The sequence below is a fragment of the Salvelinus alpinus genome, chromosome 27, assembly GCF_045679555.1.
Source record: "Salvelinus alpinus chromosome 27, SLU_Salpinus.1, whole genome shotgun sequence".
Classification (NCBI taxonomy): Eukaryota; Metazoa; Chordata; class Actinopteri; order Salmoniformes; family Salmonidae; genus Salvelinus; species Salvelinus alpinus.
In genome coordinates this window covers 20743437-20759229 of record NC_092112.1, presented here as the reverse complement: position 1 = coordinate 20759229, position 15793 = coordinate 20743437, and the positions used below count along the sequence as shown (strand labels likewise).

General features: G+C 43.0%; 1 protein-coding gene across 1 annotated transcript in view; it reads left to right on the top strand.

Moving 5' to 3' along the window:
- LOC139555845 (connector enhancer of kinase suppressor of ras 3-like) overlaps window positions 1-15793 on the top strand; it is a 74137-nt gene that overhangs the window by 21231 nt on the left and 37113 nt on the right. Inside the window, exons 3-5 of the mRNA XM_071369233.1 lie at window positions 5502-5704; window positions 6478-6565; window positions 8989-9030. Of these exons, the coding sequence (XP_071225334.1) occupies window positions 5502-5704; window positions 6478-6565; window positions 8989-9030 (333 nt within the window). The remainder of the gene's footprint in view (window positions 1-5501; window positions 5705-6477; window positions 6566-8988; window positions 9031-15793) is intronic.

The following is a 15793-nucleotide window of genomic DNA, read 5'->3' as shown; positions in this document are numbered from 1 at the left end:
ACTCTTCTCCCTCTCTCTCTGCAAAAACAGGTTTTTAGATTTGAAACTGAAATATCACATTTACATATGTATTCAGACCCTTTACTCGTTACTTTGTTGAAGCACCTTTGGCAGCGATTACAGCCTCGAGTCTTCTTGGTTATGACGGTACAAGCTTGGCACACCTGTATTTGGGGAGTTTCTCCCATTTTTCTCTGCAGATCCTCTCAAGCTCTGTCAGGTTGGATGGTGAGCGTCGCTGCCCAGCTATTTTCAGGTCTCTCCAGAGATGTTAGATCAGGTTCAAGTCTGTTCTCTGGCTGGGCCACTCAAGGACATTCAGAAGTTTGTCCCGAAGCCACTCCTGTGTTGTCTTGGCTGTGTGCTTAGGGTCGTTGTCCTGTTGGAAGGTGAACCTTCGCCCCAGTCTGAGGTCCTGAGCGCTCTGAAGCAGGTTTTCATCAAGGATATCTCTGTACTTTTGCTCCGTTCATCTCTCCCTCGATCCTGACTAGTCTCCCAGTCCCTGCTGCTGAAAAACATCCACACAGCATGATGCAGCCACCACCATGCTCCACTGTATGTTGCCAGGTTTCCTCTAGACATGACACTTGGGATTCAGGCCAGAGTTCAATCTTGGTTTCATCAGATCAGAGAATTTGGATTCTCATGATCTGAGAGTCCTTTATGTGCCTTTTGGCAAACTTCAAGCAGGCTGTAATGTTCCACTCTACCATAAGGGGCTGATCGGTGGAGTGCTGCAGAGATGGTAGTTTTTCTGGAAGGTTCTCCCATCACCACAGAGGAACTCTGGAGCTTTGTCAGATTGACTACCGGGTTCTTGGTCACCTCCCTGACCAAGGCCCTTCTCCCCCGATTGCTCAGTTTGGATGGGCAACCAGCTCCAGGAAGAGTGTTGGTGGTTCCAAACTTCTTCCATTTAAGAATGATGGAGGCCACTGTGTTCTTGGGGAACGTCAATGCTGCAGACATTTTTTGGTACCCTTCCCCAAATCTGTGCCTCGACACAATCCTGTCTCGGAGCTCTATGGACAATTCCTTCAACCTCATGGCTTGGTTTTTGCTCTGACATGCACCGTCAACTGTGGGACCTGATGTAGACAGGTGTGTGCCTTTCCAAATCATGTCCAATCAATTGAATTTACTACAGGTGGTCTCCAATCAAGATGGAAACATCTCAAGGATGATCAATGGAAACAGGATGCACCTGAGCTCAATTTGGCGTTTCATAGCAAAAGGTCTGAATATGTATGTAAATAAGGTATCTGTTTTTATGAATTACTGTTCTAAAACCTGTTGTCATTATGGTGTTTATGTGCAGATTGATGAGGAATTAGTTTTATTTAATACATTTTAGAATAAGGATGTAACATAAGAACATTTGGAAAAAGGGAAGGGGTTTGAATACTTTCTGAATGCACTTTATATACTCTCTCTCTCTGGTCGTGCCCTGCCTATGACATGGCCTCACACCAGGAAGCCTCTGTACTCCATTACATACACAGTCCTGACATGACTTATGTTTGGATTGCAGGTAGGCCCACTGTGGACATCGTTGGGTTCTGTGGGGAAGAGAATCTTCTTTCTCTATGGATATCACATGGTCTAACAGGAGTTCCCTTCTGTCATCAATCAAATGATAAACATTTTGCTGATGTAAGAATAATGTTCTGTGTTTGTGCCATCTTGCCAACTCCCATCATTGTCATTGTCAAGAATGACCATAGGAATTGGCTATACAGCACAATGTCACGAATCGGCTCGAAGTTCGGCTCAATGTCACGAATCGGCTCGAACCCAGGTGTGTCCCATTTCGCTGACGACCCTCCTGGCTCCGCCCACCGACATCCTATTAAGGAAACAAGAGCAAAGAGAAAGAATTCGGCAGACAGAGTGGGAGGATCGTCACAACAAACAGATCTGGGACCAGGCTAGTGGTGCAGAACACGGTGTATTGTATTCCAGTGCTATGTTCTCTGGACTAGCTTCAATGTGTAGTGTGCGATACATTGAAAAGAGAATTTACAGTATACTCAGTGTTCTACTCTATTGTGAAGGCTTTTTGAATAGGGTCCACAGGCCAGAGAATGGAGCCCTGATACCCCCTAGTGTGAAGGATTACTAACAGTGGCACACATTAATAGGGCACAGGGAAACAGATTGGCACGGGGCAACAGATTGGCACGGGCCAACAAACTGGCATGGGTTACCAGATTGGCACAGGGCAACAGATTGGCCCAGGGAAACAGATTGGCACGGGGCAACAAACTGGCATGGGTTAACAGACTGGCATGGGGCAACAGATTGGATGCCAGAACAGGTGGTGGTAGTACACCGGACCTTGTTATCTTTTAAGAGAGCTTTAGTGGTAGTATCCCGGACCTTGTTATCTTTTAAGAGAACTTTAGTGGTAGTACACCGGACCTTGTTATCTTTTAAGAGAGCTTTAGTGGTAGTATCCCGGACCTTGTTATCTTTTAAAAGAGCTTTAGTGGTAGTACACCGGACCTTGTTATCTTTTAAGAGAGCTTTAGTGGTAGTATCCCGGACCTTGTTATCTTTTAAGAGAGCTTTAGTGGTAGTATCCCGGACCTTGTTATCTTTTAAGAGAGCTTTAGTGGTAGTATCCCGGACCTTGTTATCTTTTAAGAGAGCTTTGGTGGTAGTATACCGGACCTTATTATCTTTTAAGAGAGCTTTGGTGGTAGTATACCGGACCTTATTATCTTTTAAGAGAGCTTTGGTGGTAGTATCCCGGACCTTGTTATCTTTTAAGAGAGCTTTAATGGTAGTATCCCGGACCTTGTTATCTTTCAAGAGAGCTTTGGTGGTAGTATACCGGACCTTATTATATTTTAAGAGAGCTTTGGTGGTAGTATACCGGACCTTGTTATCTTTTAAGAGAGCTTTGGTGGTTGGAGGAAATGAACTGGGATCTTGACCATGTCCTACGTGAGAGGGAATATACATTATCTGGCCAATATAAAGTAGTGAGGGTTGAGTGTTGGCTGTGGGTGACTAGTAGGACTGTATCCCAAATGGCATCCTATACCCTACATAGTGCACTACTCCCTATAGACATTTTACATTTTAAGTCATTTAGCAGACACTCTTATCCAGAGCGACTTACAAATTGGAAAGTTCATACATATTCATCCTGGTCCCCCCGTGGGGAATGAACCCACAACCCTGGCGTTGCAAGCGCCATGCTCTACCAACTGAGCTAAACGGGACCAGGCCCTGGTCAAACGTAGTGCACTGTATCGGGAATTGGGTGCCATTTGGGATGCAATCTGGGCAGAGCTTTATGTTCTCGGGGATATCTCCTGGTGCTCAGGAAACAGATGTGACCCCACCCCCCACCTGTAATACACACATCCCGCTCGGGAAAAGCCGTTACACCATTGTTCCTGTGGTTTCCGTCTGGTGATTGGTTCTGCCCCTGCCTCTCCTCTCTCCGACCGTGCCCCATACATCATAACTGCTGTAGATCTCAGAGTCAACACTTTCTCCTTTTCCTCCCTTTGTCACATGCTCTCTTCCTCCTTTTCTTCACTTTCCCTTGCCCCTCTTCAGCGTCTGAACAAGAATAGGCATTCCATTGGCTTCAGAAGTTTCCATTGCTTCTATGCTTCAGGATAGGAACGATCGCGCTGAACAGCTGTCGTGCGTGTCTGTGTGCGTGTCTGTGTGCGTGTGTATGTGTGTTCATAGTGATTAAGGTAATAATTTAAGAGATTTTATTTGATCTCAATCAGACCTTGTTGGACTTTCCCATCCCACCATCCTTTGCACTTAATTAAGGCCTTTTTACCTCCGTCTACCATAGCTGTGCTACAGGTGTTACAGGGCCAGTGATCCACAGGTGTTACAGGACCAGTGATCCACAGGTGTTACAGGACCAGTGATCCACAGGTGTTACAGGACCAGTGATCCACAGGTGTTACAGGACCAGTGATCCACAGGTGTTACAGGGCCAGTGATCAACAGGTGTTACAGGGCCAGTGATCCACAGGTGTTACAGGACCAGTGATCCACAGGTGTTACAGGGCCAGTGATCAACAGGTGTTACAGGGCCAGTGATCCACAGGTGTTACAGGGCCAGTGATCCACAGGTGTTACAGGGTCAGTGATCCACAGGTGTTACAGGGCCAGTGATCCACAGGTGTTACAGGGCCAGTGATCCACAGGTGTTACAGGACCAGTGATCCACAGGTGTTACAGGGCCAGTGATCCACAGGTGTTACAGGGTCAGTGATCCACAGGTGTTACAGGGCCAGTGATCCACAGGTGTTATCCTGCTATTAAACCCCTAGAGCTGTGTAGATATGAAAGGGTTGATAGTTCTCCCTTGCCATCTTCCTCCCTCCCTTGTTCACACACTTACATTTACACTCAGCACAAACAAAGACACACACACACACACACACACTTAGAATTTGAGATAATTCAGATAGACGTGGAAGGGAATATGTTTTAGTCAGATGATGGGCCATGCAGGTTGCCATGGTGACTGGTCCTGAGTGTAAGGGGACTTGAGAACTTTGTCATGAACTTGGTCAGAGGGACTTGGTCATGAGAAAGACCCTGGAGTCCTTAATCCTCTGTCACTCTACAATTCAACAGAAAGGTAATGACTGTGTCTGAAATGGCACCCTTTTCACTCTGTAGTGCACTACTTTTGGCCAGAGCCGATGAGGGCCCATGAGACTGGCCAAAGGTAGTGCACTATAGATGGAATAGGGTGCCATTTGGGACATAGGCAATGTTTTCTGAACCCAAGCCAGTTGGTATTGAATGGAATTGATGACTTTATTTAAATTTTATTTATTTAACCTTTATTTAACTTGGCAAGTCAGTTAAGAACAAATTCTTATTTACAATGACGGCCTACCCCGGCCAAACCCGGATGACGCTGGGCCAATTGTGCGGCGCCCTATGGGACTCACAATTACGTCTGGATGTGATGCAGCCTGGATTACAACACACATGCTAATCACACTAATCAAAGCTCTGATAGCTACATGTATGGTATGTGGCTATGATAAACTTAGTGAGTCAGATAACCTTGGTGTATTTCTTTCTTATTTTTGAATGTTGTGTTATGAGAATATGCCCATACATTTAAGCAATAAGTCACGAGGGTGTGTGGTATATGGCCAATATACCACGGCTAAGGGCTATTCTTAACGCAACGCGGAGTGCCTGGATACAGCCGATAGCCGTGGTATATTGGCCATATACCACAAACCCCCATATTGCTATTATAAACGGGTTACCAACATAATTAGAGCAGTAAATGTTTTGTCATACCCGTGGTATACGGTCTGATATTCCACAGCTGTCAGCCAATCAGCATTCAGGGCTCGAACCACCCAGTTTATAATTTACATTTCGGTATTTTAGCGGACTTACAAGTCAGTGCATTCAACTAGGGTGGTTAAAACAACCACAAATCACAGTCAATGCAAGTAAAAACGTTTATCTCTTTTGTCTTCCAGAACTATGGGGTGGAGACAGACAACCTGAAGACTCTGGTTGGTCGTATGAGAGCGGCGTCCAACAACCTCCACAACTCAGCGTCGGAGCGCAGAAAGAACCCGTCGTACGAGGGCAAGAAGTCCCACAAACCCCCCAATGACTTCCTCACTGCTGTGGTGGAGCTCATCGGAGCAGCCAAGAGTCTCCTGGCCTGGCTGGACAGGTAGGCTATACAAAACACACTTACACACATGCACGTAGGCAGTGGCACGCACGCACGCACGCACACACACACACACACACACACACACACACACACACACACACACACACACACACACACACACACACACACACACACACACACACACACACACACACACACACACACACACACACACACACACACACACACACTCTTAACATTTCACCGGGAGGAATGCATTCTATTATGGTCTTAAGTGATGCCCATGTTAACATACATGTTATCTTGTTAAAGTCCTGACTTGAGGAAATGTTTTACTGTCTGGTAGTCAAAACAGCCACAGTGAAGTCTTTCCAAGTGAAGTAATGCAGCCGGTTGTATTCCTGTGCTTGTGTCGGCTTGAGACGCATTCCAGAAGGTCTCCGCTGCAAAATGAAACATCTGTATTGACGGACAACAGCAGATGCTGTTAGTAACCCCTCAAAACATGTTAGGGAGGGTACTGTAACCTACGTACATGACCAGTCAAAGCTCATCAAGTCAACAACAATAATTGCTATTACATTTCTCACATACCTGGGTCGTTTTTATTTAGATGCTGTCTTCATGCATCTGTCACACAACAACACTCATAATTGCTATATTATACAGAACCGTCATCACATTCAGCTCCATGATTGCACCTGATATTGTTATGATTGTACACACAGCGATAGATAGATTATTGCTGTGTTATTGGGGTTGTTGTAATTGGAATGTCTCCTGTCCTTCCTCTGGTCTCTATATAACAGGACTTCTCTGACGGGGATCAGTGACTTCACCTCCACTAAGAACAGGATCATTCAGCTGTGTCTGGAACTCACCTCCACCGTTCAGAAGGTTTGTTCTCTAATCATCACTATTCACTCTCATGAGGTTTCATGGGACTTTGGGATGACTTTGCATATAAGGAAACTACTTGTGTGTGTTTGTTAAATTAGCATGATGCATGAATATTTCTTTCATGCTCGTAGTCAACACACAAATTAAAATAGAGCCCCTCTCATGAACGTTCTGGGAACCAAAAATGACAGTTTTTAAGGCATGTAAAAAGCAAAACATCTCTGAGAAAATTCTCTGTTGTTTCAAAGGTAGCCCATCTTACATGAACTTGTAGGGTCACAATGTCAGTCACACGAGACCTTAAAAACCCTGCATCAGAGGCTACTTCTTTTGATCTGTTACACATTGAGGTGGAGTTCAAATAGGAAGTGTTAGCTGAAGGTGTGGCCCACACAGACACTCACCACAGGATGCAATAAGAACTGGACCACTGAATTGTTAAAGCACATGTTTTTATTTAATTTTTAAATAAATAAATAAATAAAATTTATAAATAAATAAATAAATAAAATAATTTCAGAGGGTGGATCAGCTTTAATATTGAGGATAGATTGTTGCTTCCATCAATGTAATTGTCTGCATCATTTCCAATCCCCCATATATTTGGGGTAAATATATATATCTATATATATACACATACATACACATACACACATCCACACATATATATAAACATTCATACATATACACATATATATATATATATATATACATACATACATACACATATACAGTTGAAGTCAGAAGTTTACATACACTTAGGTTGGAGTCATTAAAACTTGTTTTTCAACCACTCCAGAAATTTCTTCTTGACATCCTTTTCTGGAATTTTCCAAGCTGTTTAAAGGCACAGTCAACTTAGTGTATGTAAACTTCTGACCCACTGGAATTGTGATACAGTGAATTATAAGTGAAATAATCTGTCTGTAAACAATTGTTGTAAAAATTACTTGTGTCATGCACAAAGTAGATGTCCTAACCGACTTGCCAAAACTAGTTTGTTAACAAGAAATTTGTGGAGTGGTTGAAAAACAAGTTTTAATGACTCCAACCTAAGTGTATGTAAACTTCCGACTTCAACTGTATACACATACAATTTTTTTTTGAATATACCTTCCTGTATTATTCTCCTACCACCCCTCCCCCAACTGGAGTAAACTAGTGAACAACAACACTTAGGCTTCTACTTCCAGCTTATACACACTATATACATTTTACAGACACAATCCATTTTACAATAGTTATATTTTGTTTGTTTTTAGTCCTGGCCTTCCTCAATTTCTGATGTCCATCCAGTTTGATTTATATTATTTATATTTGTAACTGTGTCACGGCCGTCGAAAGAAGTGGACCAAAGTGCAGCGTGGTGATCGTACATATCCTTTTATTATTGAATGTCGCCAACAAAACAAGAAACAAAATAAACGACCGTGAAGCTTCCGAGGGCTATAGTGCCACTAACAAAAGTCAACTACCCACAATCACAGGTGGGAAAAAGGGCTACCTAAGTATGATTCCCAATCAGAGACAACGATAGACAGCTGTCCCTGATTGAGAACCATACCCGGCCAACACATAGAAATACAAAAACATAGAAATCAGAACATAGAATGCCCACCCCAAATCACACCCTGACCAAACCAAAATAGAGACATAAAAAGGCTCTCTAAGGTCAGGGCGTGACACTGTGCTATTTCACAAAAGTTCTGAACCTATATACATTTTACAGACCCCGTATGTTTTACATTTGTTATGTTGTTGGTATCAGTCCCACCCAACAGCTCCATTCAACCCCTCCCATCTATCTCTTAACACCATCCAATTTGGATTTCTATTTGACATATATTTTTCAACTGTGCTGTGATGCTTCACAAAAGTACTGATGTTCCCACTGAAGACCTCCACCAGCAGCACATGGGAGGAGGAAAGATCAGCCTAATTCTGCTCTCTCCCTCAAAACGTGAAGTATACAGAGTCTGTTGTGTCCCAAATGGCACCCTGTTCCCTATATAGTGCACTAGCCAATAGGGTCCTGGTCAAAAGTAGTGCACTAAAAAGGGAACATGTTGCTATTTAGGACACAGGCATAGTGAAGGATACAGAGTGGGAGCAGTGTCCTCTCCACCTCACTGCTCCCTATAGTTAAGTGACGTCCCACAGATCTGTCGTGCAATCATCTTGTCACTGTTTACAGGGAGTTGTTATTTAAGTGCCCACAAGACACATCGTCCTGTATATTTGGGATGCTTTTTGCATTCCTGTTTGGTTTCACTCCCAATTTTTTATTTCCACAAATATTTGTCCTCCGCTCACTGTTAATTTGTGTTTTCGTCCACTATTTCCTGCTACGCCTCAGAGGGACACAGCTTAAGTGTTTTACTGTAGCATCTTGTGAAATATACTTCTGTCTCTGATTGCAGGACTGCACAGTTTATGACATGGAGGAGAAGATTCTGGAAGTGGTAAGTGGTACATCCTCTTTTTACCTCTGGTCTGGTCTATTCACCAAGTCAGCCCTGGAGCTTCAAAATAAACACACTGCATACAGATATACACACAGGAAGCACACACACGTACACACACTTCCCTTTCCTGTAGAGACTGCCATGGTTCTTGTGATGTCTGATGTGTTCCCGTATGGGTGCAGGGCTTTGTTTATACAGTTCAGAGCTGTTTTCCAAATGAAACCCTATTCCCTATATAGTGTACTATTATTGACCAGACCCCTATGGACATGGTCAAAAGTTGTGCACTACATGGGGAATAGGGTGCCATTTGGGATGCTGCCCAGTGCTGTGATGGTCTACAGAAGCCCTGCTTCCACATCCTGTGTGAGATAGCCCTGCCTGGGCTACACAGTCAGCTGAAAACTTAATTAACTAAGTGATAATATTAGTTTGGATCAGCAGTTTCCCTCAGAAGCTGACCTACTGTATAACCTCAGCCTCCCATGCTGTGCTGTTTACAGCCAAGTTGTACAATGCTTATGTAAGTCTGTGTCAGGCTGTTGCAGCTTTAAAGCTAATATCCTACAATACTACCCATTTTGCCATGAGGCAGAGAGAAAACTTTGCCGTTTTAAAGTTTAAATTAAAGTGCATTTATGTTTTTTTTTAAATACAGAAAGTATTGAGTTGTGTATACCAATATCCCTGTAAGCCTCCTAGGCCCATGTTTCCCAGTGTTAAGAAATTGTAGATGAATAATATTAGTCTTTCCACCAATTCAGTGCCTTTTGAGAAGTGTAACTTGGTAAAAAAAAACGATGTTAATTTCACTGAATTTCAACATTCTGTCATAAAGAGCACACAACTTCATAAAAAACATAATTTCCTATCTCAAGAGGTTGATGATTTATTCTTAAATCAGCCATGAATCCCCTTGTAACAGGGGGAATGGAAGCTTGTTGTGTGCAACAGGGAGCCATGAATCCCCTTGTAACAGGGGGAATGGAAGCGTGTTGTGTGCAAGAGGGAGCCATGAATCCCCTTGTAACAGGGGGAATGGAAGCTTGTTGTGTGCAAGAGGGAGCCATGAATCCCCTTGTAACAGGGGGAATGGAAGCTTGTTGTGTGCAAGAGGGAGCCATGAATCCCCTTGTAACAGGGGGAATGGAAGCGTGTTGTGTGCAAGAGGGAGCCATGAATCCCCTTGTAACAGGGGGAATGGAAGCTTGTTGTGTGCAAGAGGGAGTGGCAATTGAATGCAAGCTTCATACCTTTTTTTACATGTATTTTTTATATATTTCTAGCCTGTCTATCTATGGGTAACAGGTTTGACTTGTTATGCTCGACCCACTCAGTTTTCCACCACAAAACATCAGAACATGTCCAAAAAGAGTAGAACTAGCTCACCTGCTTTTACACTATGATTTGAATATTAAATGTTCAATCTTAATTTAGAAAAAAATATTTAAAAAGGAATAGTTTTACCATATTATAACAGTTATGTTCACGTTACAGGGTTGACCTTAAAATGAGGGAAAGACGTCCACGGACCCCACTTTGAGAACCACTGCTGTAGAGTTCTCTAGGAACACACTAACACCTCCCTCTATTTTTGAAGACCCCTAACTACAGCCCCAAGCACCAAGTAATGACAAAGCTATGACAACATGGATTGTAAAAGGGCCCTACCTATCTGCCCTATGTTATGACTTAGAATGAGTGGCACCTTGTGGTGCAACTGAAGTTCCTATGGTAACTTGTTTGTCAGAAGACAAATCCAAAACAGAAGGGTGTAGAAAACAACGAAATTTAATTAAATGAGTGGCAGTGTACAGAGCTACAAGCACAAGGCAAAGTAACACCCATGCTAAAATGTCCCTTGAAAGAACCCCAGTCATTATGAGCCATTATACAACGAGTGGGTCTAATCCTGAATGCTGATTGGTTAAAAGTGCATTCCAGCTGGTATCTATTCCACAAGTAACCACCGGCTAAATCAATTTACTCTGTTCCATCTGACTGTGCAATCCACTGTCTCATCAGCCTAGGCAGGGAAATTATAAACTTGATCTCCACTATTAAAAGCATCTAGACATGATCTCACATTTCTTTTAGACTAACATTTAGTTTTCAACAGCTGAGATTTGTATAGACCTTGTTGTCTGTCTTTCCGACATCTGCAACATTGTTTCAATATTCAAATTCGATCTCCAACTGTCCCATAGTAAAGGAAGTGTTAGGGTCGGGAGTCGGAACGAGAGAGAGAGGCAGGCAGCGTTTCTCAACCAGTCTAAATCATGAATCAACTGGCATCATTTTTATGGATATATACAAAGAAATGTCCATTTACATTTTTTTCTTCTTCTCTGCTTGTGCTGTACAATTTATGACCATTGCAATAAATAATACTAAGTCCACCTTTTTAACATGTAGCATTTCATTATCCCTCGGTTGATGAGAAACCTTCCCTGGTCGTGGTGGCTCTACTACCATTTCTTCTTCTCCACCACTTGTTCCTTTCAGTTTTCTCACCGCCTCCAGATAGGAGACACTCTGGACACTCCTTACCCTTGCCACCTCATTTTCCTTCACCGTAACAGGGCACCCCAAGAATTCAGGCGCATGTTCACCTCCACAGTTGCAGCATTTCCCTTCATCTGACATACGATATTCTTTCCTTCTGTACACACTTGACACATGACCAAATCTATTCAATTTATGACACTTAACGGGCTTGTACACAAAAGCTCTTACAGGGTATCTCATGAATCCTAACTTTATACAGTGGTTCGTCCTTTAAAAGTTGCAGCATACTGCAGCACATCTTCAATGGTACCGCAGAATTATATGGCACATTATTTAAGTGTCAGCCATTGTAACCATTAAAGTTAGTTAGTGCTAGTTTGACCACCAGAGGGCATCTTTGAGAAGCATTTGATAGCCTTCAATAGTGGCTGTACTAGAGAATTTAAAACCTTTTTTTGAGAGAACATAGTACATGGGACTGATTTTAGGAAAGTTTGCTTAATTAATTTGCTTAATATTATGGTGCTTCTATTTCAAGAAAAAATAAAAAACCCTCTGGGTTTCCGTTAGGATGGAAAGGAAAATATGGCGCTGTACAACATGACGGTCGGGAGTAGGCTACAGTACTGGGCTATTTAGCTAAAGAATCCCCATGTCGTGCGGGCCCGCGGGAGACCAGGGTTCAATTCCCTGACTGGGAGGAAGTAGTAGCCTGTCCTTGTAAATAAGAATTTGTTCTTAACTGACTTGCCTAGTTAAATAAAGGTTACACTAAGGGGATAACATTTCTACACCCTAATTGTATAATTGTAGTCTAACCAATACCCAAATGGAGATTCAGTGAAAATAAAATCTCATTGATTTATCAAGACCAGTCCCCATGCTTATCTCAGAGCAGGGCGAAACGGTGCTAAAATACTTGTAGGCTGGGCCTCCCGGGTGGCGCAGTGGTCTAGGGCAATCTCGCAGCGCTAGCTGCGCCACCAGAGTCTCTGGGTTCGCGCCCAGGCTCTGTCGCAGCCGGCCACGACCGGGAGGTCCGTGGGGCGACGCACAATTGGCCTAGCGTCGTCCGGGTTAGGGAGGGTTTGGCCGGTAGGGATATCCTTGTCTCATCGCGCTCCAGCGACTCCTGTGGCGGGCCGGGCGCAGTGCGCGCTAACCGAGGGGGCCAAGTGCACGGTGTATCCTCCGACACATTGGTGCGGCTGGCTTCCGGGTTGGAGGCGCGCTGTGTTAAGAAGCAGTGTGGCTTGGTTGGGTTGTGCTTCGGAGGACGCATGGCTTTCGACCTTCGTCTCTCCCGAGCCCGTAAGGGAGTTGTAGCGATGAGACAAGATAGTAATTACTAGCGATTGGATACCACGAAAATTGGGGAGAAAAGGGGGTAAAAATAAAAAATAAAATACTTGTAGGCTATTGCTTCTAACTTCAATATGCTCTTTTAACACCACTTTTAACAGCACATTACTCAACACTAGTGAGACTCATGTCGCCTAGGGTAGGCGACATCGTCTCTCCCGAGCCCGTACGGGAGTTGTAGCGATGAGACAAGATAGTAATTACTAGCGATTGGATACCACGAAAATTGGGGAGAAAAGGGGGTAAAAAAAAATAAAAAATAAATACTTGTAGGCTATTGCTTCTAACTTCAATATGCTCTTTTAACAGCACATTACTCAACACTAGTGAGACTCATGAAAAATATTGACCTCCAATAATTACATATGGGTCTCCCGGCACAGGTATCAAACCTGCATCTGTAGCAACGCATTTGCACTGTGATGCAGTGTCTTAGACCGCTGCGCCAATCGGGAGGGCTATTATAATACTGTACATGGTGTCCAGGTCAGGATAACCAAAACATTTCTTTATTAAAGACTATCAGAAAGAATGTTGGTACTTATTTATTTTGATCCAAAGCCATGAATGAGTGAGTCACTCAGCTTTATGTAGGTGCCAAGGCTATATGACTGTGCCATCAACTTGATAATATATAATGATATTTTGGATGTTGTTTTGTTTTCAAAAAACAAAAGTGAGCGTTTGTAATCTGAATAAAGGCCAAAATAATATTTGTAAAGGCCAAAACATTTATTTTTGCTTTTAGAGGGAGAGAAACGCTGGGCCAATTGGGCGCCGCCCTATGGGACTCCCAATTATGGTCGGATGTGATACATAATAATAATAAAAATAATACTTTTTGTTGTATTATTTGTTGAGTCTTTTCTGGTGTATTAAACTGAAATTGCAACCAATCACGGATGGTTGTGATACAGCCAACCTAACTAAGAAATACATTTGACGATAGAATTCTCCCCCTACCCTCCTTCTAGGCAAGTATATTGTCCAGCTACCTGCTAATAGCCATAAGGACACTGTACAACGTGACCGTGTGTGTTTGAAAGAGTATTTTCCAGTAAGCAACAATTTGTTTACCTTCATTACACAACTTTGTTCCAATTTTCTGTAATTCAGTGATATTTATTCTCATAGTAATTCGTTATGAATCCATAACTAAATAAACATCTGTATTTTTATCATTATTTTATTAATGAAAGCATAAAGATGCTGTTGAAGAAATACAGTACTGTATAGTATATGCTTCATCCAACATTTTGCGGTTGCATGAGATGACCCACACGCAGCTTTATGTAGGTGCTGAGGCTATATGACTGTGCCATCAACTTGATTATTTAGCAGACATCACTTGCTTATATTCAGTCAACACATATATCTTAAGAATATCATGGAATATAATTGAACATTTTCATTTCTCCATGCTTGTCTCAGAGGTGGTGGAGTTCCAGAGCTCACAGGTGTGCCTGGCATGGATTATGACTCCCATCTCGTTCCTCGCCCTCTTCAACGCGTCATTCTCCGCCCTCCGCCAATGCCGCCTGGCTCTGGACCAATGCATCAGCTGTCACCCCTCAGATAATGTTTCTCTTTCTGCTGGTCTGCCTTCAATGACTCGATCTCGGTCTTCAAAGTTTGAATCTGATCCATGTGCACCTTCATCAGATGAGCAGAATGGTACCGCCCTGAGCCCCCATCCATTACAGTGGCCTATGATAGAAACGGTAGATCAATTAAGAATTAAAAGTGACTCCAACACACAAATGCTGCGTACACATTTTAAGAATCTAGCAAAACTAACCGCTTTCTTGGCAACCATGCGTTTTTTCGTTGCGACCCGTTGTCCAGCCCTTTATCCACTGATCTCCACGGATGGGTGTCGGCATGGTTGTATGCTCTGCAAAAACACATTCACGTTTTTAGTACCCAACATTTTTTATTCAACCCTTATTTAATTATCGATTTTATTACACAGTATGCCTACACATTGATAGGCTATATACTGTAAAAAAAATCAAAATAAGAAAATGCACTGAAACCAAAATACCTTTAGTTTTGGTGATTCTCTCAGCTCCGGCTTATTTTGAAGTCCTGGTTACGGTCCTAACCCTGGAACGGGTAGCACCATAGAAAGAAGCTGGTGGTTACAGTCCTAACCCTGGAACGGGTAGCACCATAGAAAGAAGCTGGTGGTTACAGTCCTAACCCTGGAACGGGTAGCACCATAGAAAGAAGCTGGTGGTTACAGTCCTAACCCTGGAACGGGTAGCACCACAGAAAGAAGCTGGTGGTTACAGTCCTATCCCTGGAACAGGTAGCACCATAGAAAGAAGCTGGTGGTTACAGTCCTAACCCTGGAACAGGTAGCACCATAGAAAGAAGCTGGTGGTTACAGTCCTAACCCTGGAACGGGTAGCACCACAGAAAGAAGCTGGTGGCTACAGTCCTAACCCTAGAACGGGTAGCACCACAGAAAGAAGCTGGTGGTTACAGTCCTAACCCTGGAACGGGTAGCACCATAGAAAGAAGCTGGCTTGATGAAAACAATGTCCATTTCGTCTGTTCTCTTTGGTCGCAATGTCATATTTTTTTTTTTAGATAAACAGCTCGTTTTTGAATGGTAACTGTGTTAAGGGTGGAGTTTGGGGCGGGGTGAGGAGTACTGGAAAGGTGTGCCTTTCACAGTACAGTAGCCGGGCTATAGAGTCTATTGTCCTGCTAATCGGGCTATAAGTGTTTGAAAACCTGTTTTCAAAATGCCACCAGCTGTCCATCACTACTGTAAATAAATACACAGCATCTTGTTTACATCTTGTTTACATTCTTTATTGTAACCACAATGTCACAAATCATTTGTATCTACCTTTCCAATTACTTTTAGAGTTTAGAGATT